This window comes from Chenopodium album, chromosome 3, assembly GCF_948465745.1.
Source record: "Chenopodium album chromosome 3, dcCheAlbu1.1, whole genome shotgun sequence".
In the NCBI taxonomy this organism is placed as follows: Eukaryota; Viridiplantae; Streptophyta; class Magnoliopsida; order Caryophyllales; family Amaranthaceae; genus Chenopodium; species Chenopodium album.
The window spans coordinates 79,882,729-79,907,912 of NC_137836.1; the positions used below are offsets into that span (position 1 = coordinate 79,882,729).

General features: G+C 33.8%; 4 protein-coding genes across 4 annotated transcripts; all 4 read left to right on the forward strand.

Moving 5' to 3' along the window:
* The first annotated feature begins 1,398 nt into the window (after positions 1-1,398).
* LOC145624397 (putative GTP diphosphokinase RSH2, chloroplastic) lies at positions 1,399-6,184 on the forward strand. The gene is made up of 6 exons (XM_081677426.1): positions 1,399-2,500; positions 2,907-3,092; positions 3,615-4,075; positions 4,217-4,375; positions 4,489-4,840; positions 5,635-6,184. The coding sequence occupies exons 1-6, from the start codon at positions 1,844-1,846 to the stop codon at positions 5,944-5,946; spliced, it is 2,127 nt and encodes a 708-aa protein (XP_081533552.1). The 5' UTR covers positions 1,399-1,843; the 3' UTR covers positions 5,947-6,184.
* A 2,661-nt stretch (positions 6,185-8,845) lies between these two features.
* LOC145618702 (uncharacterized) lies at positions 8,846-10,721 on the forward strand. The gene is made up of 5 exons (XM_081673485.1): positions 8,846-9,133; positions 9,411-9,839; positions 10,130-10,222; positions 10,408-10,475; positions 10,598-10,721. The coding sequence occupies exons 1-5, from the start codon at positions 8,846-8,848 to the stop codon at positions 10,719-10,721; spliced, it is 1,002 nt and encodes a 333-aa protein (XP_081529611.1).
* A 1,068-nt stretch (positions 10,722-11,789) lies between these two features.
* On the forward strand, positions 11,790-18,262 carry LOC145618714 (E3 ubiquitin-protein ligase SPL2-like). Its single transcript, XM_081673487.1, has 6 exons — positions 11,790-12,278; positions 15,117-15,218; positions 16,355-16,525; positions 16,691-16,812; positions 17,130-17,249; positions 17,656-18,262. Exons 1-6 carry the CDS (start codon positions 11,919-11,921, stop codon positions 17,960-17,962), a joined length of 1,182 nt encoding a protein of 393 aa, XP_081529613.1. The 5' UTR covers positions 11,790-11,918; the 3' UTR covers positions 17,963-18,262.
* A 1,025-nt stretch (positions 18,263-19,287) lies between these two features.
* Positions 19,288-21,659, forward strand: LOC145618731 (E3 ubiquitin-protein ligase SPL2-like). Its single transcript, XM_081673488.1, has 6 exons — positions 19,288-19,672; positions 20,067-20,153; positions 20,406-20,558; positions 20,873-21,009; positions 21,108-21,251; positions 21,564-21,659. The coding sequence occupies exons 1-6, from the start codon at positions 19,301-19,303 to the stop codon at positions 21,574-21,576; spliced, it is 906 nt and encodes a 301-aa protein (XP_081529614.1). The 5' UTR covers positions 19,288-19,300; the 3' UTR covers positions 21,577-21,659.
* The last annotated feature ends 3,525 nt before the right edge of the window (positions 21,660-25,184 follow it).

The following is a 25,184-nucleotide window of genomic DNA, read 5'->3' on the forward strand; positions in this document are numbered from 1 at the left end:
TTATTTTTACCGAATATTATTTTTTTTTAAGGTGAAGTGAACAGGGCCATAGTAAAAAAAAAATGTATTGACAAATTTAGAGTGTATTATATTCACCTGATTTTCACTTATCTAAACTTAACCGAACTTATTTGAGCTTAACTAAACTTATTTTAGTTGTAATTTGAATTTGGATAACTCTTATCATAACTTGTACTGAATTTCTGAACCGAACATAATTTATCTAAACTTATTAGACCGGAAATAAATAAAAATAAAGTGAACAAACATTACCCTTAATCTATCAAAAATACAAAATTTTATAAAAAAAATTAGAGAGAAGTTAAAAAAAAAGTTTCATCTAAATTCCATAACTAATACTTCATCAGTTTTTTTATTGACACCATTTGACTTTTATACTATTCATACAACACTTTTTGACTCGCTTTTGTGGTTTATAAATAAGACAAAACATATTCATGTGAGATCTTGTTTGAATCGTTTCAATGTATATTTTATTAATATTCACTTTTTATAATTTTACAATGTTGATAATTAGAGATATTAATTGTTAAAAACAAAGGAAGTAACTAATATTCCCTTCGTTCTTTTATTAAAAGTAGGCAACCACTGACATCATCCTATCCTAAAATTAGACACATGTCATGTTATTATTAAAAATTTCCTCTCCAAAACTATATATGATGTCATCATAATATAATTTTCGTTTGTTTTCAGCTATATTATTACTAGCATTAATTTTCGAAAACATTATATTCTTTATTTTTTCTTTCCCATGTACCCCTTTGATCATTCAATATTTCTATGATCTTTAAATTTGTTTTTATTCTTTTTAATATTTGATTTATTATTTGTTCCAGAATATTTTTAATTTTAATTTTGGTATTAAAAAAAAATTCTGGTTCGCACGAGACTAATTTAGTACAACTAATAAAATAATAATTGTTCCGCTTAACTTATCCACTACCTCCTCCATTTTTTTTTTGCTGCCAACCTCCTTCATTATTATAGTGAGTAAACTTATCCTTATCCACTCTAATATAAAACTAATGTAAAAAATCAAATGTCTGAAGAGATGGACATCTATTTTATCTATTAATTTGCCTAATTGGACACTAATCAATTCTTTAATCTAATCATTACAAATACAATATTACTTTTTTTTTTTTTTTTAAATAATACATTTATTTATAATTACACAAAAACAATATTTTAATCAATTCAACCGTGAATTACGGTATTATCCAAGGGCAATTTGGTCTTTACACTGTCTCCGTCCTCCTGGCTATCAACCAAAATAAAAGAGGATGAAGATTAAACAAGCAAGCAAAGTATCTGAATATCGTAGAAACCATTATAATTCATTTAAATTTTTATTTAAATAATTTAATAATATAAAAATAATTTTTAAAAAGTTAATTGAAATAAAACCCCCCCTCATTTAAAGCAAATCTTCTTCTCCACACATACGCCATTTCTTCTCTCTAATTTTCTCTCTCCTAAAATTCTAGGTTTAGGGTTTGTCCTCCGTTTCCCCCAATTTACATCGACTTTTCTTCAATTTTCAACTTCAAATTCAATCGCCGCTTAAAAAATTAGATTTATACTGAAATTTCGATTCGAAAAACTGTAAATTTCTATTTTAGTTGTTATAATTTGACTTTTTGATTGTTCTTCATCTTCATTTGTTTTTACCCTAATTCCAAAAGATTAGTCATCTTAGATCTACCTAATTTCAATCTTTTCATTGTATATATTGAGCTCGAAAATCTGAAAATTAGTAGAAGAATCTTTGAATTTCAGCTCAAAATTCGGTTTCAATTGAGTTTTTTGAGCTCCATTAATGGCGGTTTCAACGATTGCGCTGTATGCGAGTCCACCGAGTAGCGTGTGTTCTACACCGCATCCATGTTCAATCAATTCTCATTCATCTTCTTATGATTTCGATCTCAGCGGTAGATCTCCTTCAACGAGCTCGCAATCATCATCTTCAAGCTCTCAACGGCCGATAATCGGCGGTTTATCATGTCTTCTGAAACACTCTCCTACTTCAGTAAATGAGGATTTCCAGAAGGTAGGATTGGATGATCATCATCTTCATCATCAATACAACAATTTGAGTAGCTCATTTCGGTATTCGAATTGCTCGTCGTTGAGTTCTTCGTTGAAGAGAGATCTTCAGAGTCCTGTTTCGGTGTTTCAGGGTCCTGTTTCGGTTTCCAGTAGCTGTAATAGTGTTGCTTCGGGATCGTTTTCGGGTTCGGGTTCTTTTCGGGTTAATAATACAACGAATGGGTTGTTAAATGGGTTCGTGAGGAATTCGTTGGGGTCATGTTTGGATCGTGAAGTGGAGGAGCTTACGTTTAATATGGAAGATCATTTTGTGTTTGGTGGTAGTGTTGAGGAATTGTTAGCAAGTGCTCAAATCAGGAATAAAATTTTCTATGAAGATTTTGTGATCAAGGCGTTTTATGAGGCTGAAAAGGCTCACAGAGGGCAGGTAATTCACCCCCTTTTTTTTGATGTTCTCCGTATAATTTTGTTACATTTTGTATTATTTCTCTGTTTAAATTCAATGAGAAAAACTAATGTTAATCTGCAGTCGATTTTTTTGATGCTTTTATATGAATTTGTATGATTGTTATATTTGATATTTGAGGATGAACTGATGAAGAAACTTTTTTGAGTAGTGTGAAAGATGGTAAAAAGTTTCTATTTTTAGTTATATATATGGAATGCATAGTCATTTTTTTTAAAAACTAACTATCTAGTATTGGATCATATGAATTCTATATGATTGTTCAAGTTTTTCTTTTTCTGTAAGTTTATCATGATTATAGCTAATTAGAAAGTAATGTTGGTCATATTTGTTAATGAAATTTATGTTTTGGCTTTTGTTTGTGTAGGTGAGAGCAAGTGGACATCCATATTTGCATCACTGCTTGGAAACTGCAGTGCTTTTGGCAAACATCGGGGCGAATTCAACTGTTGTTGCTGCTGGTTTATTGCATGACACAATTGATGATTCTTTTGTTACTTATGACTATATTTTAAGCATCTTCGGATCTGGGGTGGCTGATTTGGTTCATGGGGTAAGACTTCCGAGATTCAATTTTAATACTGTGCTTTATCAGCTGTGAATCTGTGATGATTCTGTTTGTTTCTAAATTGCGTATTTATACTTGCTGTATCCATTTTTGTGAACTGTGAATTACTTGCCTCAGTTGCCTTTTTTTCCCCCTTTCTCTCTGTTGGTAAGAGTGCTCTTGAGTGACATTCGTTGTATTCATATCTTCTGTGTTTAGAAAGTGTGTTTAACGTTGCTGTATACAATGATCTCCATGGGTAGCTTAGGTGATGTATGCCTAAACATCTGAACTTTGTTAAATCCTATAATTGAGAAGGATGTATTTGTTTTTTTCATGCATGGTGTACAGTTGCAGGACAGTTGTGTTTTATTTTAAGCAATAAGGGGGATTCTTTGACATTTTTATCTGCACTCAGTGCACATGCCATTTGAATATGTTAAATGTGACCAACTAGGCTGTAGGCATAGGGATTTTCTACAATTCGTTCTATTGATGGCTTATAAATTGTGGATGCCATTGTTTCAGGTGTCAAAACTAAGCCATTTGAGCAAGCTTGCACGTGAAAATAATACAGCAAATAAAACCATTGAAGCAGATCGGTTGCATACAATGTTTCTTGCTATGGCTGATGCTAGGGCAGTCTTGATTAAATTGGCAGATAGATTGCATAATATGATGACACTTGATGCATTGCCATCCCACAAGCAGCAGAGGTTTGCTAAGGAGACATTGGAGATATTTGCACCACTGGCTAACAGACTCGGTATCTCTACTTGGAAAGAACAAATAGAAGACTTGTGCTTCAAGCATCTATATCCAAATCAATATAATGAATTGTCCTCTAAGCGTATGAAGTCATTTGATCAAGCAATGATCGAATCAGAGATCGGGAAACTTGAAGAAGCTCTCAAGGGTGAAGATATATCTTACCATGACTTGTCTGGTCGTCACAAAAGCTTATACAGTATTCATCGCAAAATGTCGAAGTATGCTCTCTGATCCTCTTATGTTGTTTGATAGAATTTTCTCTGTGCTAGTCTTCCAGATCTTTTACTTATTCTGGAATGATGGCCATGTGTCCTTTATATATGCTCTATTTGGCTAACTGTATATATAATGATGTGTAGGAAGAAGCTGACAATGGACCAGATTCATGATATTCACGGGCTGCGTTTGATTGTTGAGAACGAGGAAGACTGTTTTAGAGCTCTTAAAGTTGTTCATCAGTTGTGGTCTGAAGTACCTGGAAAGTTCAAGGACTATATTCATTGTCCAAAATGCAATGGGTAAGCACCATAAGCTATTTGTTATTTTGTTAAATGTATGAGTATGACAAGGTAAACATTACGGAGTATTTTTGCTGATTTATTTCTTAATTTATATTCTTTGTTGTCTGTAGATACAAATCCCTTCATACAGTTGTGGTCGGTGAAGGAATGGTTCCACTTGAAGTTCAAATACGTACTAGGGAAATGCATCTACAAGCAGAGTATGGATTTGCTGCGCACTGGAGGTATAAGGAGGGTGAATCTCAACACTCCTCATTTGTGCTTCAAATGGTGGAGTGGGCCAGATGGGTCGTCAATTGGCAGTGTGAGACAATGAACAAGGACAAACCATCAATCGACTATGCTGATTCCCTCAAGCCACCCTGTAAATTCCCAACTCATGCTGAAGGGTGCCCATATTCCTACAATGCTCAGTCTAATGAAGATGGACCTGTATTTGTTATCTTGATAGAGAATGAAAAGGTTTGTCTTTTGATATTCCACCTTCTATCTTTTCTAGTTTGGACAACAATGTCGTATGCTTCCCATGTTTGTGATTAATTTAGTATGTGGTGTTGTGGTCTGAAAATTCGAAGGAGACTGTAAGGGGTAGTCATATGGTTTGGAAATTCTAAGCTTTATTGGCACAATCAAAACTCTTTGTCCTCCCTCTACATTGCATCAAGCCTGTAGCCGAATATAGCTTTCCATATTATGTGTCATCTTAGTAGTTACTATAGTATGTGGTCTGAACCATTTGAAGGAAGACTTAATTTGGTTAAAAAGGGTATTCTAAGCTGATATCGGTTCACTCAAAACTCCCCTGTCCTCTCTCTGCATTACATGGGGCCTATGGGCAAAATATAGCTTTTCCATGTTACTTCTGTGTGTGTTTCCGATTTGTTTGGGATACTCGAATCCCAGTCGAAGTTGAACCTAAATAGAGAGTTGGTATTTTTGATAACCGACCTGGATACTTGGTTGTATTGAATGATGGTATGCGTGTGTGTGTGTTTTTTTATTATTTATTTATTTATTTTTTATTTTTATTTGTGGGAGTAAAATATCAGTTGTATGCAGAGACGGGAAGCTGGTTATAGAGTGATGCTAACTTAGTGTGTTTAGAATGGCATAGCTGTATAGGATGTGTATAATTGAAACTGTTATTCGGATTAAGCTCCCTTTACTGCATTGCAGTAACTGCTTGATGTATCGTTATTTTTCTGTTAGTTCTCAGTTCTGTGCATTTATGAGTTTGGCATGTTTCTTCATTTCAGATGTCTGTTCGCGAATTCCCCCCAAACTCCACCATGATGGATCTATTAGAAAAGACAGGCCATGGTAGCCCCCGTTTGACTTATGGTTTCCCCATGAAGGAAGAGTTGAGGCCTCGGCTGAACCATCATCCTGTTAGTGATCCGACGTGCAAGCTGAAGATGGGAGATGTGATTGAGCTAACTCCAGCGATTCCTGACAAGTCTCTGGTTGAGTACAGGGAAGAGATTCAGCGCATGTACAATCGAGGTCTATCGGTATCAAAACCTGCCTCTGCTGTCACAAGTGCCAGTGTGGTTGGCTGGAGTAGTTGACGACGAATGCTGATGTATCTTTAGTTGTAGACTTGTAGGACTACGGTTGAATAACACAATCTGTTCATGTAAATATATCATCTGTACAGAAAAAAATTTATGTTCTTTAATTTGTATTGTGGGTATATAAAATTGTGGCTAACTGAATCTGATTAATTGAAGAAATGAAAAGACTGAAAAAAGAAATTATATTCCCACACATTGCATGGCATTGTCTTTATTATTCATTTCCTCTATATGATTCGGTTTATTGTTACGGTTTGTTTGGTGACTTAGATAACACAGTGACCCTTTTCCAGGCTTGAATACTACATCACAGGGTATGCTAGTCAGCTGCTGAGAGGAAATTGCTATCTGATTATATGGTACGTCTAACTAATGACCGAGATCGTGAGTATATACTATAAATAGAAGTGTATAAACATGGGTATTAATACCGCCCATACCGGGCGTAGTATTGACCTTATTGTAACGAATCAGAAGTTCTTATTGGCAAAACTCTTGAAATCGTTATGTTGGCTAGTAGTTACTGAAACCCCCATATGCATGTCAGCTGCGGAGAGTTGTTCACTAATTCCATGATCGATAAAATTTTGTTTTTCGAGTTAAACTGTGTATTAGCTACAAATCATAATTCTCTTTCAGATAATCTGATAACTGAAATATAATTTGCTTCTGAATTCTGATAAGAACAACAATGAGCATGATCAAATTTCCATAATTCTGCAAAAGAAAACTGTATATTACTGAACCTTTATATATTTAGACTTACATTATGAAGTCACTAAAATAGACAGAGTTATTGATCTGAAACAGAAAACACAAGAGTAGCAGGCATTCAGGCAGCTAGCCACAGTACAGTAGTGTTTCCTCTCATTTCCAAAGAAAATGTTGAACAGAGTCTTGCCATGACAATACAAGCATCAGCATGACTAGGACCCCAGCAAGCCCCCACGACGAACCCCCAACCCTAAACACAGACGAAGGATCTGATGACAGGATTGTTCTTCGCAATCCTGTCACTGACGAGGATGATGGTGATGAGGTAGTTTTTATCGCGATTATAAGTCCTGCTAATACCATAGGCAGAACAAAGCCAGAGTTCCATCTTATGTCATATCGTGTATCGTTGCTCTTTGTATTGTACAATGGGGATAGCACCACAGCTGAAACTAATGCTAATGCCATAGCTATCGGTCTTTGGGATGAAATTTGGCTTGTATACGCGTAGGTGCTAGTCGTACAAGCCATATTTGGTGGTTCTTAACGCGTAAGAAACACCAAAAGATGAAAAGATGAATGATGAAAGAGTGGAGGAGATTAAGAATGGTGAAGAGGGGCTTATATAGAGGATGAGAGGGGGTATTAGACGAAGGAATATGGCTGTAAAGTATGGAGTTTTGGGTGGAAAAAAGACATAAAGTAGCCGTCCATAAAGTTGGAAAAGGAGGGAAAGGTAACGAACATATTGATTGACATTGGGATGTGAGAAGGATTTGAATTAGAGAAGTTTTGGAGGTAAGGTATATACTTCACTTTAGTAGATTCTAGAATTCTTGCTTTCACATACAAGTAAACTCTTATATAGTGCAATAAGCCACGGCAAGAGTTATTAGTGAATCGTGTTAATACATAGAGTTGAAATACCCACGATGAGATTCTTGTACGGATCGTTTGGATTACATCTTATATATAGTAGATTTGCTCATACAACATCATCTAACCATGACAAATTATTATAATATTTGTAAACATAAACTACGTATATAATTTAAAGTTACCAAATATATATCCATCTTTAATTATTCTTAAGTTACATGTTAAGCTTTTTCAAGCCACAAAACTGGAATTTAGAAAATAACTATAGAGGGGGTTGCTGAACGCCTAAACCTAATAAGTTCAATTATTTATGACCAATAAACTAAAACTTAAATTAGGAGCATATACAAGATGAGACTAATGGAAGCTTTATATTGCTATGCGCCTATGCTAATTAATTTTTATAGAGTACATAAATCAAATTTGGACTTTAACTGTAGTGTCAACTCTAGCTTTTGACGTATACTCTATCAAAATATCACAATAAGAATGAGGAAACATGACATAAAATTAAAACTTGTGGAGCGTAATTATCGCTATGGTGATTCATAGGTATGGACAACGTACATGATAATCTCAATAAATTAATTAATTGTTATGTAGTCCTCCTATATTAGATACCATCAACCTTAAAATTTTCAGAACAACCTTCATTTCGAATTTAAAATATACATAGATCTATCTTTTTTATCCATATCACTGTTTCTTTTCCCCAGCTTTCTTCATATTAAAAACTAATATAGTGATAATATGGTTCCAAAACTTCCAATGTAACAATAGTAGTTTAATACTACGCGTAATTTGCCAAAAGCAATTAACAGACTAAACAGAATACAACACTCACAAAGTCACATGCATGTACTACATAAAAGTTATCACTTTTTGGACGTTAAAGCTACAAAACTACACATTCAACCGTCATGTTTATGCCTTTAATTTAATGTTTGTGACTTTAGTTTACACTTTACAGTATAAAAGAAGACACTTGCTTACACAATACACCTCATTTTTAATCTAAATTATTCCCAACATAAGCTTAAACCTCGCTTAAGAAGTTACAAACTCTCACCTTAGGCTTATTTCATGGGATCAACTGATCATACTCCTTCATCATCATATAATTAGTATTATATTTTTATAATGTAAGGTTTTTTCATTATATATATATATATATATATATATATATATATATATATATATATATATATATATATATATATATATATATGTAACAAACAAATTAGACTATATTAGAATCATTGAATCAAGAAGAGATACTAAAAGTTTGGAGAGTAATAAAATGGGTTATGCTAAGGATTTTGGTCGATATCTCATCAACTTGTTCATAGTTTTACAAAATATTATCTACAATGTAATAAAGCTTAATAAACCGCCTATATTTTATCCCATAGGCCTTTTTTTACTCTCTAAGTACTACTATTATTGTGGCCTCTCTCCATGCATGGTTGATTTAGATGATCAAACTACTATGCATTTTTGGATCTCGAATTATAGACGTCATGATCGTCCTAACTTAGTCCTCGTCCATGGTTGTGGTGGTGAAGCGCGGTGGCAGTTTTGCCTTCAGGTTTGTATGTTAAACTATGTGCTTAATTTCTTGCTAATTATTCTTGATTTCAATCCTAAAAAACCCTCATATTCACTTTAAAGGATAAATTTTGTGACTTGGACAAATTTATTAGATGAATGTACAAGTTATTATATTTTTTCTAATAACAACAATTTGCTATTTGATTACCTAGAATTTAAACTTGTGTTACCTTATTATAAACACAAAATTGAGCTTGTTTGTCTCGAACTTTATAAGTAATGTAGTAAAATCTTTCCAAATCATGTTTGAGCAGATAAGAGAACTATCCAAATTATTCAACATATACATACCAGATTTGCTATTCTATGGAAAGTCATACACCACAAACACAGACCGAACGCCTCGTTTCCAAGCCAAGTGTGTGATGGAAGGGCTAAAGAAAGGGTTTGGTGTAGAGAAGTGCACAGTTTACTCAATTAGTTATGGAGGTTGGGTGGGCTACTTCATGGCTGAGATGTACCCTGACATTATAGAGAAGAACGTGATCGTTAGCTCCGGCGTAGGAACGACCGATGATGAGAAGGTTGCGCAGCTAAGTAGGGTTGGGAAACAACCAGAGGAAGTGATTAAAACGGTTGTACCAAAGGACCCTGATGCTATTAGATTGTTGGTTGAAAAATCTATATACAAATATGATCTTACACTTTTAGTTCCTGATTTTATACTTTGGGAGTTCATCAAGGTCAGTTATATTTTACTAATCATATACTTCATCTTTTATTGCACCATTTGCTTTTTACCGTCTTCAATGCATTAATTTAATTGTAAAAAGTTATTACTTATATACATATTGAGACATTTTTAACAAGAATTACTCGACAATATTTTCTTTTATATAATAGCAAGAATTTATGGGTCAAAAATTTTCAAGTTTGACTATTTAAAGAGAAATGGTGCAACCATTATTTTTAGTCATGCTGAAAATGATATAGTATTATAAATCATGTAGTTATTAAATTTGTTGCATTTTAGGTAACAGAGCATAAGAACAGGGAGGAAAAGGAAGAGCTTCTTAGAAGTTTGATATCTGGAGAAGTAGACTCCACGGTTTCTGCTTTGCCACAGGTAAATTAATTGAAAACAAGAAATGACATTCTATATTTTGCTCGAACTCTTCTTTTTACCTTAAGTTTTCGTGTTAGAATTTGTCACATCAACATAAATTTTTTGAAACAACGGAATTTGGTGCATCATATGTTTGTCGAGTACCCTTTGAGTAATCGTATGTGTTTGGTAATATTATATTGTAGGAAACACTTCTTGTATGGGGCGACCAAGACTACTTTTTTCCCAAAGACATAGCTCATCAGCTACAAAGGTCAATCACTAAACTAGTAAACCCCTTAGTTATGTAGTAATTCAAGAATTTTATAGAAGACTAACTAGTTTATGATTGTGATTATATAGGCTAATAGTAATTTATGAATGTAAAATTTGCAGGAAATTGGGGCCTAAAGCAACGTTAACGATCATTAAGGAAACCGGGCATGGAGTAAACATGGACTCACCAAATGAATTGAATGACTTGATCAAAACATTTGTATTTGGTCAATTACATAAATAGTAGAATGAGCTGCTGATTAGTGAATTGATTTGGCAATTTCTACTCAAATTGTATTTATCTACTCAACTATTTATGCTTTTGAAATGATTAATTTTTAATTAGCCATTTCTTCAATGAGATGAACAGTTGACTTAATTACTCAATATGATATTGGCCCTGTTTGGTAGTAAGCTTATTGGGGGTATATTAGCTTATTTGACTAACTTTAGCTGGTTGACTAGTCAAACAAGCTAATACAATTGTTTGGTAGTAAGCTTATTGAAAGAGCTTATTTTACTAAATAATCTCTTTTTGAAAAAGCTCATTTTAGGAGCTTTTTCAATTAGCTTATTCATTAATTATTGTGAAATGACACTTATAACCTCATTTAATTTAAAATCCTATCTAAACTACCTACCCCACAATTAGCTTATTGGTCATTTCACATACTCAATCACCTTTAAGCTATCAGCTATTTACCAAACACTTTTATATAATCAGTTAATACAATAAGTTAGTCAAATCACTTAATAAAATCAGCTAGTCAAAATCAGCTTACTCAATCATCTTCAGCTTTCAGCTTTTTTCCAAACAGGTTATTGAGTTGTCTAATAACTTTTGTAATTTTTTCTATACAAACATCTTTCTCATAAAAATGTTCCCTAATTGCTACGTAGTACTCAATTAAGTATATATACACGTATTATTCACCCCTACTAACGCACATAATTCATCACAATTTTGTAAAGGAAATCGACGTAAAAACTTAAAAAGTTATGCAATTTTATTATATTTTCATTTTATAGTACTACATAACAAAAGAGGTGCACATAGAAATTGGAGACTATAGTTTTGGAGATTCGTGGTTGGAAGTTAGCAAAATCATCGTTTTATTATTACGAAATACTGAAATATAAAGATTTGCTTGATCAATTCAAAGAAAAAGAAATTTTTTATTTTATTTTATTGGCTATTGGGCTTTAAAAACTAAGCCTTAGCATTTAAAACTTGGACCAAGCAAATCATATTTATTGGACCAAGTTAATAATTTGTACTACAATAAATAGTCATGTTTTCATTTCTCCTACTTTGATCCAAACTTAGCCCATATTCATCCAATTATCCACTTAATAAAATTACGAAACTGCCCAAACCTCCGACCGGTACATATTTATCTCCGACGACTTCACTTTCTCTCTCATCACAAATCAACCAACAATGTCGGCGGGAGACCAAGCAGCGGCGGCGATTGCGGCGCAGCTACTACTTGCCGGCGACGGCGCGTGTCTAGGTTTAGCTCTAGGTTACGTGGCAGTTCGAAGTCTCACCAAGTTCGCCGCCACGTCATCGGCGTTCCGGAAAATACGGGAAGCGCCTTCCGTACAAGTGTCGGATCTACGGTACTTGATTAAGGATGATTCAGATGAAGGAGAGAGAAATTCCGAGGTTTTGGTGGTTGTACGAGGTTTGGTTGCGTCGAAATCGGCGGTTAATGGAAGTTGGAAGAGTTTTTGGCCTGATGTTCTTGTTTCTCATGAATCTGGTGATCGTGGTGTTGTTCTTCAGCGATCTCAGAAGGTATAATTCATCATTTTCTGAAAGTTTTTGTGAATTTTAAAATTGTTGATGGTTTTAGTCGAAGAATTTGTGGGAAGTTTTCGAAGTTAGTATGATTTGCGTTGGAAATTAAATTTTGTGAAATTGTTGATTTTATATGATTTGATGATTGGCAGAATGAGAACTATAAGTATGATTGGTTTATTTTGGGTGTTTTTTCTAGGATGAACTGTTATTATGAATTAGAGATTATATGTATATATTGTTTTATCACTTGAAATGGGATGTTTGATTACTTGTTAGTTTTAATTATGGATTTGATGTTATTGTTTGGTTTAAATTTAAATTGCAATCGACTATTTTAGGGAATGTAGTGGAGTACTGACCTTGTTTGGATTGTTAGTATTCTTAGAAATGACTGATAATGGTATTATTTTAGTCGACCTGTGTGCTAAGTGTGACAAGTATGTTGGATGTAGGATAGTCATTTTGAAGTATCATAAAATGAAAAGTTGGATTAGGAAGTTAGATTGGAGGATGAGTTTGGTAATCATGAGTGTACAGAGAAGAGGAAGGATGAGTTTGGGAATTATGAGTGCACAGAGAAGAGGATTGAGATCATAATGCATTCAGAAAATTGATGCCAAGGTCTTATAGATTTTGCTGTGATGGGGTGGTTGCGAGGCAAGACAAGAGCGAGTTTAGAGGAGTAAATAGAAACTAGTTACCATAACAATTTCAATATCGCTACTTTGTATGTATGCTACTCCATTCAGATCCTTGTTTAGCCGTAGGATTTTATCTAATAAAGAATTTATGGAGGTTAGGTCCATAATACTCTGAGCTTTCTGCTGATGCTTGTCTTGCTCCCATTGCATTGTAGTTAATCTTCAGTCATCAGCAGATGTTTCAGTCAGTCACTAACAGTCTATGACCTAGGACGGTAGGACCTACTGCTGGGGGATATTGTTAAGGGTTGTTAGTAGTGTTGGCCCCTGTTCATGATAGTTCTGTAGTAATAGAGACTAGAGGTAAGCAGGGATAATACTGTTTCTTGTTGCTGCAATTTTGATACGTTGTCTGGTGCAGATTTAAATTGAAAAGATGGCAATGAAGTTGACAATTAAGTGTATGTAGTTCCCTTATTAACTTACTAACCTTAGGTATAATGTACTATCTTGTTCATTGCACTGCTTTAAAGGTGGTCACTGATCAGTATTAATTAGTGCTATTGGTGCTTGTAATGATTTGAGTTTGTGTTATGGAGCTTTAGAGAGCCAACTGGATCATGAAATTGACGAAGAGGTGGTATCTTTTTGTCATCATAGTATGCTTTTGCTATTCTTGGATGTGATCGTGGCCGTTTCGTAGGGTTGTTTTATGGAGAAGGTGTGCATTAAGTACTGAATAGTTTAGTTAGGCTACAGTTTGATGGCATTGCGCATGTAGCAATTACTGTCGTGCCTTAGCATTGGTGAGGAAGTAGCTTGTTGTGTCTTGTCATTGGTGAGGCAGACACTTGCATGGGCATATAGGCATATGTGTGGGCAGTAGATTGGTGCAATAGGTGGGTGAACTATATGATTCCAGTGAAGAATTACTTTGGCCTTGCATGAAGTACCAGATTCAAGCTTGAAGCCCACAGTTGCCCTAACTATGTATCATGTACTTGTGGTATTTAAGAAGCCTCAAGTTTTACTTTCTCTTTTCTTTTCTCTATGTAATTGACAGTATATTTCCTTGCTCTAGTAGCTAGTTATATCCAACTAGGACTCCCCCCCCCCCCCCCCCCCCCCTGGTATTTACTGCCATATTGCCCATATATAAGGCCCATAGCATGCTACATTATACAGTTTATGCAATTTTGGCATCTTATCTCAAAAAATAAGATCTAATATCTCTGCAAACCTGTGCTTTAAGTTTGTTTATTATTTGATCCTTTTGATTGTTTTTTTTTTTATTCCATCCAATTTTATCAATAACTTTTACCGGTTTTGTTATCTCTGTTTGAGATTAGTTAAAATCCTAGCTTGTTTTCATTGTCAGTTTGTATGTATCTCTTCATTCCTCTTTGAGTTATATGGAAATTTATGGAGGATTTTTTAGCTGTTAAGTTACAATTGTACAAACATTTTTGACATACTAATGTGGTGTTATGTGCTAAAAAAACCTGTGCCATAAGAAGTGAATTTTACTGTTCTACTGAAATATTGAAGATTGATACGGAGTGAATGTTCTTCTTTACTTCTTTTGAGGTAGGCATAAATAGGTGTTTTTTCTTTTTCGAAAGAAATGAAGATCTTTCATTTTTTTTTTTAGTTTAGTTTTTTTTGCAAATGTTGCGATGCTGATGCTGAATTAATATAAATCACACATGTTATCCTTTATGTGCTTTCCACTGTAGGAGTTTAATGTAATTATTCCAGATCTGCTACAATTTTTGTTATATGCTTAAAGCTACTGTAAACTCAACAATTTCCCACTAGCTGTGGTTTTATGAAGATTCTTTTTATTTGTCCCATTGGATAAGAAAAAAAAAGGGGGGGGGGGGGGTCATGTTTGGGTCTCTTTATTAAAGCTTGAGAGGAATTGGGTTTTATAGAGTTATGGGCAAGTTGCATCTTGATACTTCCAGTCAGCTATTTGGCATCAGTGACTTGTATGTTTGACGATGCAGCTATATTTATATCTTCACATCGTGCAAATTTAATAAAATTATCTCTTATGTCTATGAGTCTATCATTTTATCATATGATTGAAAAGAGAGGAAATTTGTTTGTGAGATTTCTCTTGAATCTAGTGTAGTATAATTTCCCTTTTTCGTGTTGAATCTAATTTGGTCATTACTGTGATGTGAAGTGTATATACAACGAATGGAGAGGATTTTTTGGATGGTATCCTGATTTACGCGCTGTCTTGGCCAAAGCCTGGAGAGAACCGGGAACAACATCCACAAGAACGGTAATTTTCAGTTGGCCCTGTGATTCCTATATAGGGTAACTTTTTCTCTGCTTTCTTTCTCATGTGGATATGTTTAGATCGGAAATCTCAGTCTTGGCCAAAACAGGAATTTTGCTTCATGATTAGTGCTGTTTTTGTTTTGCAATAGTGTTTGTATTGGTACGAAGAGTGGAAGAGTGGGATCATGGAGAGGTTAAACGAGGTAGAGGGAGACCAAAAATGACTTGGTTGGAACTTGGAAGGAGTTAGGAAGGATATGAAGCATATGGATTTGCATGAGAATGAGGTATTTGATCGTAAAGGATGGAGGAAGATTTTTGTGGATGACTATTTGGAATGATCCTTTTGGTATATCTAGCCAACCCCACTTATGAAATTGAGGCTTTGATTGATTGTATAGGTTTGTATTAAGTATTAAGTATGCAGCCGGATGAACAACTCATCTATTAGTTAACTATGGTGAATTTTTGGTAAAGCCTTACCATGACAAAAACTGCGAAACGCAGTAAATCGAATTATCGAAATGCAAATTTTAGGATATTTAGTGACCTTTTTCGGGAATGTAGCAAGCATATTTTCAGCCATCTTCATGCATTTTATGTTCTGATTTTATCTAAAAGGTCAAATTTGAACCATACCTAGGATCTAAGAATTCCGGGTTAGCTTTTTCTGGTGCATTTCTTTTGCTCTATATGTAGATGCATAGATTAACAAAATTTCTAATAAAGTGAATGGATGTAAGAAAAATGTTGATATAGTAGCAAGATGGAGTAAAATGGTAAGCAGGTGTTAGAAAAAGGTAGATAAAGTTAGAGGGAGTGGCATTATGGGTAGTCTAATATTTATAAGCTGTAAAACAGAGACTAATTGACAGTGTAAAAAGTGAGACAGTGTCCAATAGTGTGGGCGGCTCGGCGCTAATGAAGATGCAATAATGTTTTTAGATATAACTGTGCAGCAACCTGAAATATGTAAGCATAACATTGTGCAGCTAATTCAAATGAAGAATTGTTTTCCTATCTTATCTTTTTAAGAATGTTACATCTTTATATACTGAAGAATATGACTATTGAGTTCATCCTAATGACTACGTTAAAATGAAGTTTGTCATTGGTTTTTTTTTTTTTTTTTTCCAGATCCCTTTTGTTCTTGTTGATGGCCGTCAACAGTCACACTCTGATTATGTTGTGGTTGACTTGGATGATTCAAATCATCCACTGCCTTTAACTACAGTCTACCATCATATGGAACCAATTCAGGCTTCTCCATATACCTTTCTCCAGGCACTTTTTGGGCATGAATACCCTGTAAGTTGTTAACTTTGCTGTTCACTTGATTATACTTTTCATTTCCCCTTTTCTTTCTCCCAATCTTCAACTTCTATCAACCCCCCACCCCCTGGCCCTCCTATTTTTAAAATTAATAAACTGGCCCTCTTTCTCTTGCTAATGAAAAATGATATTGGGTTGAAGGTTGGCGTGCTTGATGAGGAGAAAATTCTTCCTCTTGGAAAGGAAGTCACTGCGGTTGGAGTTTGTTCCTCGAAAAGTGGGGCTCTTGAGATAAAATCATGCAGAGATCTTCCTTGCTTTCTGTAAGGCCAACAGCTCTATTGCTGTATGTAGTTTTGTATCGATCATTCCATATACTTGGACCTTGTGGGCAGGGTTTTAATAATTCTCATCTGCTTTAGACTATGGTATATGAAATGAAAAAATGAACGTGCTTTTAAATTTACAGATTATTAGTTAGTTTCAGGAATGTTGTATACTTGTGTGCTGCTAACTGGATATTATCTGGACTACAGGACTAAGTTATATTTTTGAAGTGTTTTTATGTTTTGAACTGTTTTACATGACTTGTTGGATTTAGTTTATTTATTTGATTAAATTATGCTTTATCTTTCTGCAGGTCTGAACTGACTAAGGATCAAATATTAGTACAACTCTCTTTCAGGACGAAGATCTTACTATGGAGTGGTATTGTTATTGGTTCAGTCTCGATTGGCGTACTTGGTTATGCGATTGTTAGGTATTGTTACTGTTGTTCATTTCTTTAACCTATGTGGTTGCTTCTTTTATGTAAATAGCATAGATTGAAATTGATTTTGACGCTAACAAGATCATGAGGTTGTGTCTTTCAAGATTTATGTGCCTATGGCCATTGATGCCATAATTTTTAATCTAGTGCTATTATTATGAGTTGATGAATTGTAACATTGGTTGAAAGCATTCTATTTTATATAGCTGACCGCCTGACTCAAACATACAGATTTGTTTAGAGTAGGCAAAGGCATTTGACTAAATTTTTAATCAGAAACTCTTTTAAACTTTTTATTTTAAAATCCTGTAAGTGATTCAACTTTTCCATTTGAGATTGATTTATCACTGTAGATTTTTGGCCTAATTTCGGTTGCTTGCCCGCTGATCATCTGCAGGAACTGGAATAAGTGGAAGCAATGGCGGGAGCAAAGGAGGGCGCAGCAGCAAAACCATTCTGGAGTTGCTCCTGAAAGTGGCAGCAGCAGTCCCGAATCTGAAGTTGAAGATGAAGAAGTTGGAGATGTTCCTGACGGGCAGTTGTGCGTAATCTGCCTAATGAGGAGACGGAGGTCTGCATTTGTACCGTGTGGACATCTGGTTTGTTGCCAGAGATGTGCGTTTTCAGTTGAACGAGATTTAGCTCCAAAATGTCCTGTTTGTCGGCAGGTTATTCGTGGTTCTGTCAGGATATATGACACTTGAGGTACCCAACGAATGTCTATATTTAGAAGTACCGGAGAGGAAGCTTTTGTGAATATGTCTCATAGACGTCAAACGTCATAGTCACTAAAAAACTTCGATTTTTAAAGAAGGCAATATAGGAAGATTGTTCTAGCAAATGTCTGAACCCTTTGCTTCCTGATATTTATACGTTCACTCCACCGTTATATGTCTATTATGTTTCAATATCCTGACGCAGGAGTCGATTTTGCCATGTACATAATTTTCTACTCTCCTATTTCTGATCTTAAATTAATCTAATATAGTGATATTACTCCTTTCTCTTTTGTCTTCCTTAACATTTATGAATATTTTAATTTTTGAATGTTGGGCAGTCCAACAAAATTCAAAACTGCTGAGACTTGTTTTTTAAATGAACTCTGTCACATAGTTTGATTTACTTACAGAATATGCAGAAACAATTGACCTTGGCACTGCGGGAGAATCATGTTACCCAGCAGGTCAGGAGCTGCTATGCCAATCCCAACACCAACCCCCTTTCACGATCCCTGCGTCTGTGTACACCTTCAGAATTCCCTTGCTGCTGGTGGCTGTGATGCAGTAAATGACACTGCAGCAAGCCAGACACTGCTGCTTGGGGCTCATTGTTATTTGTTACAGCTTGCATAAGATCTTGTATTCTCCAAACCATCTTGGATGGCTCTCTTTAGAATTTACCACCATTTCAGGTTCGGCTCATCAATGTCATTTTCTTTTTTTCTCTTGAAGAGGATTACACAGGGTGGACAATTTTGCCTATTTAGTAAATATTTGCTCATTTTGGAAAAGAAAAAAAAAAAAGAAAAAGAATAAACTACCTTTGCTGCACCTTAGCATTTGTTATAAACACTCGGGTGTACCGTACACCCATAAGTATTTTGTTCTCATTTTGATGATTGTTTTTCATATAATCTCAAATGGAGAGCAAAAACTAACATTAGATGTATGATACACCCGGGAGTATATAACTATCACTCGCTCACCTTTTACATTAAGGGTTATGTTTATAAACAAATTTATTTAAAAAAAAAAAAATTAAAAAATCTACAAGATATATTTAACTATATCCCATGAAAATTATACCCTAGGAAAATAATAGTACGAGTAGTAATTAAAATTTAAAAAGATAAATAAAAGAAAACAATATACAAATTACAACGTATATCTTATCATTTATCAACTATACAGCTATATTTCCTATATTTTCTCAATTTCTTGACTAGAAAGTCATCATAATTTCACTTCTCCCTTCCTCCAAAACCCTCAATATCTCATATTCAGTGTCTTCCAAACAAAACAAAAAAACACAAAACAAGAACAATGTCAGTGATATTATCAACCATTTCCTCGGCTGCCCTAGCCTATTTTGCATCATTAGAAAAGGCTAAGACTCAGCAAGCCTATGACACAGTCGAAACCCTTCGTGATATACCGGAATATTATGTGTCCGGCTTACAAACACTCATAGGCAGTCTTCCTCACCATGATATCAAAAAAATTGTCTTCCTTCGCGGTGTTGTTTTGCCGAATTCCTTACTTAATAATGTAACTAATAGAGGTGAAGACCAGGGCTCATCACCGTCTCATGCATCTGATACGGTCCAAGGTGTACCGGAACCGGAGACATCGGTGAATATTCTTGAGTCCTCTAAGACCCATCAGCAAGCTGTTGTGGTTGAGAGAAGTATCATTGTGAGTATGACCTTCCTAGTTTCTTTCTTAGATAAAATAATATGTCATTATAATTTTATTAGGGTTTTATGTTAGGGTTGTGATTATATTTCTAAATTATGTCATGAATTTTAATTATATTTGCTTAATAGATTGTTGGAATGAAGTTGTTAAAGTTTAATGATAATTATATTTATATGATTATATCATTTTTTTATGATTATATGAGTGTATATTTTGACAAAATAATATTCATGTGAATTGTTGGTTAGCCTCAAACTTCATTCTATGTTATGTTGTTAGTAAGTTGTTTTGATCCTAATTGAAAATTAAACAATATTGACCATAATTTTTGCACAAGTTCTTCAAATTTGACTGATTTGATTTGATTTTTTATTTTTTATTTTAATTGAAGCACGGATATAATGAAAAATCTAATTTTTTGGGCATCATCGACAAGAAACAAGAGGGAAAGAAAGTTGTCTCCAAGGAACGCAGACAGGTAATTGCCATTCTCATGATCTTCATTTGTATACTCTACAATGCATTCAAGCTAGCTCAATTCTATTTTCGTCTTGACAATAATAGTCCTTTGAAAGGGAACCTAGCCCTAGTTTGTGAGGATATATATCAAAACATTAGCAAAAAGTCGAACATAAGATTGTAACTTATTTTGTTTGTATCCATATAATGTGGTACTTTCTCCGTCCCTTATTTACATGTCTATGAAATGCTCAATCTTTTCGTCCCACAGGTTCCCTTCGTCATTGCAGAGAGCACAAATCACAATATATCAATTTTAAGCGGCAAATACGTTGTGATCAACTTCGAGGATACCGATGTTCAAATTCCTCTACAAAAAGTCTCTTCTGATAAGAGAGAAATTTTTAATCACAGTGACAATAATGTAAGTACTTGTACAAATGTTACATAATTATTTTTCATCGTCAAATTTATATATATATATATATATATATATATATATATATATATATATTCATAATCCTATAATATATACTTTCTCCGGTGTTTAGTTGACACACTTCATGTGAGACATTTGAATCACTCAAATGTAACTTTATTATACACTTTTTATAATTTTACATACAATGACAAACGTGATAAAAGAAAGGTGTCAACTATAAAAGCAGAGGTATTATCTTGATTATTATTCGACGGTAATATACACGTATGCATATACTAAATTGTCACGTGTTACAGGGCTTTAAACTACAAGTTGATGAGATTACTGAAGAAAAAATCCTTCCAGTGGGTGTTGTTATTAGCGCTATTGGCATCTTTAGCTTGGAAAATGGGGTTCCAAATATTAAACCTTATAAAGAACTTCCATATTTTCTGTAAGCAAATTTTCAGCTCTTTTTTACGTTTTTTCTATGATATTAATAAGAAATATGTAATGAAACTAAAACGGGTTAATTTCGATCTTGTACTGTAGTACATCCAAGAGCAAAAAGGAGTTGGTTGCGGAATTATCTGCTCAGTTAGAGAACGCAAAGGACTGGTCGGAAACACTCTCGAATTGGTCAGTTGGTTTAGCTGGTTTCGCCGCTGGTGCTCTTTTACTACGCATTGCCTTAAGGTATTATTCACTTCTCTATTGACTCTACATACAAATTGTATACAATCCTTAGAACTTATAGGATTCATGCATGTATGGTGTATTAGCATGTTCGGCAAATTTAGTTGTTGAAATAATGATTATTTCTGATCTAGCTACTACCTAGATTAGTATGTACAATTCGAATTAGTAATTTAGTACTAGGGTTGACGTGGTTGAGTCTATCTATTACATAATGTTAATCTCATATTTAGTTGATTATTGCTATGGACGTACAAATTGTGGTAATATGATTGTTGTTATTTTTTGTTTGTTCAACTTTGTGTTATATAGGGCATCAAAGTGAACAGAGGATTTTGCATGCTTGACAGCAACCACGCACATACGAAGTAAGGACTATATTATATGAAGGGACATCTTTAGTTAGTAACTTAGTACCACACTATTATTCCTTAATTTCTAATCTTATTTAGCGTACTTTGTCAAGTGTCATTATGAGAGATTAGACTATTAATTCTCTTTTTCTTCTTTATAAGATCAATAAAAGTATGAATAGCAGAGATAGAGTACTTGTAAGATTTTATCTTTATGCATGGTTAATCCTTTTTTAATTTATTTATGTGATTATGTCCACACTATTTGCTTCATCAATCACCACTACTTAATTAAAATGTATTGATCTAACTCATCACTTCTCACCTCTCTCGACTTTTTAATTATGAGAGATTGTGACTACAGTGTTATAATTTCGTGTTTTTTCACATTTTTTTAGTCTTCACCTATAATAACCAATATTTTTTGGACAAAACATGCCCGACGAATGGTCACCTTGAGACTTTAGTAGATGGTAAGTCTTGGTCTAAAGTGGAATCAAACAACTTGATACATAACAAGACAATTTTGTAGGGATTATGTGCATATAGTACATAACAAGACAATAAATAAAGGATTTATCGTTGCATTTCAACGAATATATGAGTACTAATAAAACTAACTCAACTAACTCAATGGCTAGTTCCTACCAAACTACTAGCTTGGTGTAATTGAAATGTCATACTTTGTCAATTTGTCATATTCTCTCAATCATGATTCAACCAATATAGCCGTGCAATTTGAGTACTTAGCTAGAATAGCCGTGCATTACTATTATTGTACATGATGTTTTGTGGCAATACATACTTGACCACTTATCACATGGGAATACATGCTAATTTACCTAAGCAAAGCAACAAGGGAAGGGCCGTTCATTATCGGGTGTGGAGATGTTAAGTACTATCTTTAATTATTATGTGTAACTTTGGAATATTTTATATCTCACAAATAATACCTTAAAGTTACACATAATAATTAACGGAGGTAGTAATACACTTCTTCTTACCATTAAAAAATAGTATATTAACTCGAAAATATTTAAACTAGAAGTGTAGAAGTATCAAAGAATTGAACCACATGCAAGTTTGGGAACATTTAAATGTTTAATACCTTTTCGGCTTTTCCTGTGTTTCAAAAACATCTTGCTAATATAAGAAATTCTAATATATACTTCCACAATGTAACGCAAATATCACCTTATAGTCTTTTTCTATGCTTCTATGTGGGTAATTCACACAGCTTTTAGGGTCTCCATCCATGGAAACACTTCATCGGTTATATCTTATTAGTTGACACACTTAATTTAGATATGCATTTAAATGAGGCGTGTCAAAAGTAATTAAGTTACAAATCAATTTAAAGTCATTAGTAAGGATAAATAATTATACATTAAGCAATTAAACTTACTCAAAAGAAAAACACGTTAATTAAAAATAGCTTTTTTAAAAAAAGAATACATTTCAACTAAAAAAATAAAGAAAGTTTAAATGATTAGAAAAAGGTGTAAGAATGAAACTCCTATGTAAATGAGGGTAAGAAAAGAAAAGATTTACGAAGTTTAAACCCGTTCATTATTTTATTCTCTTTTCTTAACTTAATAAAATCACAATTCCTTGACATACATGTAGGTGTCCTCCTAGAGATTGCTCAAAATGAATTACATCTTTAATAATCAATACATACATTAAATTATTGTTTTTATGGTACTTTTAGTCTAACTATTACATGCATCTTGAATTAAAATTCTTTTATGACAATAATTAAATCAAACCTAAATACAGATGAACCAAAACATAATTCATTTTACAGATATTCACAATTACTCTGAATCACATATCCAAAAATGTGAATAATATCGAACTTACTTTCCCAATGCAAAAGTGTATTGAAATGTATATTAAGCCATCTACCGACATAAACATGCGGTGACAAAACATACATGGTACTATGCTAGTATCGTGTCATATTGTACATTTCATTATTATTATGTTGTGTACAAATTTTTTTTTGGTATACTTTAACTTTGCATTTCATTTCAACCTCTTAATTTTTGGCAATGCTTTGATTAGATGTGATTTTATATTACTAGCTCAATCATATTCATTGGTAAACAGCATCTATTTTTTTTATTTTTGAATGTTGTTTTTTCTAGTTTTAAATTAGTCATGGCAGAGCATCGAATCTAAAGAGATTGCAGAAGGAAATGCAAAGTTAGATAAGATGCGAAAGTATCCTTTGTTTTGCTATATCAAAGTGGTAACCAAGTAGTACTACCAAGGACTAATTATAGCTCCTTTGGTAAAGTCTTGCTTGAGTCGGTGATAAAAGTCCTGGTAGAGTATAAAATCAATCCTGAGACATAAATTACTACGTAATAAAGTTTTAATTAAGCTAATTCTTTTACATGGTATCAGAACTAAACTAGTATGAGTGTATAACAATATGACTAGCATGTTATGGGTTTAAAATCTCATCCACCTCTTTCTTTCATCTAAAGTGAAATTATTAGCAGAGAATATGAGAAAATTCATGCTGCATCTAAAAATCAAAACCATAGTGAACAAAAATATAAGACGGTTTATAGACCAAATCCGACGATTTGATCTGAAAATCTCATCCACCTCTTTCTTTCATCTAAAGTGGAATTATTAACGTGAGGAAATTCATGCTGCATCTACAAATCAAAACCACAGTTAACAAAAATAGACCAAATTCGACGATCTGATCTGAACTGAAATGATGAATTTGCCACCTGGGCCGGCGTAGCCTTTACATCTCACAACCGGGGGTGGACACGTAGCGACAATGACAATGGGGGTGAGTCAGTGTGGTATATGGTCTCTCTTCCAAGTGTAAGAGTGGTATAATGAGATTGGGAAGAAGTAAGCAGGAAAGAAAATGTACCAATAATGAATAATCTCTGGTGTTATTTTTTCCTGAAACAAACATATCATTATCAGAAAGGGCACCCTTTTCTAAGTAGTCCCATGCAATTCTACAGTCCTGCTTTTGTTCTTTTTCTTCTTCTTAACTCCGTGAAAGTGATTTCTCTCACACCAACTATTGTCCTCCTTTCTCCATCCATTCATACATTCTGCATGTGTTTATTATTGTATGTAACCTAACATTTTTATTTGTGTCTTAAACATTCTATGTTCCAAATTAATAGTTAAATATATTTAATGTTCGGGAAAAAAGTATGTTATATACTTGTATGCCGTATGTCATTACTTATATTAAGGGTTTGTTCTGATTTATTGAACTGAACTAAAGTAAATTGAGTTAAACAAAATTGTTTATGAGATCAGGAAATTAGAAACCGAACTGAAATTAAGCAGAAGATCAGAGAAAATGTCTTAAGTGATTGATGATGGTAGAATGGACGACGTGGTTCACTATTGTTGTATGGAGTAGCTGACCTCTATTATGGAAACTAAGTACTTTGTATCAACCTAGCTAGATAACTTACTAGGTCCATCATCTATGTTACAAGTGGTAACATGCATAATTGATTATTTGATATGGTAGGTTAAGTTAGTGGCTGTAATGTATTAAAACCAGTGAATCTATATGATTCTAGTT

What these genes read in the sequence shown, in the direction of transcription:
- LOC145624397 (XM_081677426.1), top strand. Translation starts at nt 1,844, where the DNA reads ATGGCGGTTTCAACGATTGCGCTGTATGCGAGTCCACCGAGTAGCGTG. An exon ending in CATTGTCCAAAATGCAATGG is followed by an intron (nt 4,376 to 4,488) that starts GTAAGCACCATA and finishes TGTTGTCTGTAG; the next exon opens with ATACAAATCCCTTCATACAG. An exon ending in TCTTGATAGAGAATGAAAAG is followed by an intron (nt 4,841 to 5,634) that starts GTTTGTCTTTTG and finishes TCTTCATTTCAG; the next exon opens with ATGTCTGTTCGCGAATTCCC.
- LOC145618702 (XM_081673485.1), top strand. Translation starts at nt 8,846, where the DNA reads ATGGGTTATGCTAAGGATTTTGGTCGATATCTCATCAACTTGTTCATA. An exon ending in GGTGGCAGTTTTGCCTTCAG is followed by an intron (nt 9,134 to 9,410) that starts GTTTGTATGTTA and finishes ATGTTTGAGCAG; the next exon opens with ATAAGAGAACTATCCAAATT. An exon ending in TACTTTGGGAGTTCATCAAG is followed by an intron (nt 9,840 to 10,129) that starts GTCAGTTATATT and finishes GTTGCATTTTAG; the next exon opens with GTAACAGAGCATAAGAACAG.
- LOC145618714 (XM_081673487.1), top strand. Translation starts at nt 11,919, where the DNA reads ATGTCGGCGGGAGACCAAGCAGCGGCGGCGATTGCGGCGCAGCTACTA. An exon ending in TTTTTGGGCATGAATACCCT is followed by an intron (nt 16,526 to 16,690) that starts GTAAGTTGTTAA and finishes ATTGGGTTGAAG; the next exon opens with GTTGGCGTGCTTGATGAGGA. An exon ending in AGAGATCTTCCTTGCTTTCT is followed by an intron (nt 16,813 to 17,129) that starts GTAAGGCCAACA and finishes ATCTTTCTGCAG; the next exon opens with GTCTGAACTGACTAAGGATC.
- LOC145618731 (XM_081673488.1), top strand. Translation starts at nt 19,301, where the DNA reads ATGTCAGTGATATTATCAACCATTTCCTCGGCTGCCCTAGCCTATTTT. An exon ending in TCTCCAAGGAACGCAGACAG is followed by an intron (nt 20,154 to 20,405) that starts GTAATTGCCATT and finishes TTCGTCCCACAG; the next exon opens with GTTCCCTTCGTCATTGCAGA. An exon ending in AAAGAACTTCCATATTTTCT is followed by an intron (nt 21,010 to 21,107) that starts GTAAGCAAATTT and finishes CTTGTACTGTAG; the next exon opens with TACATCCAAGAGCAAAAAGG.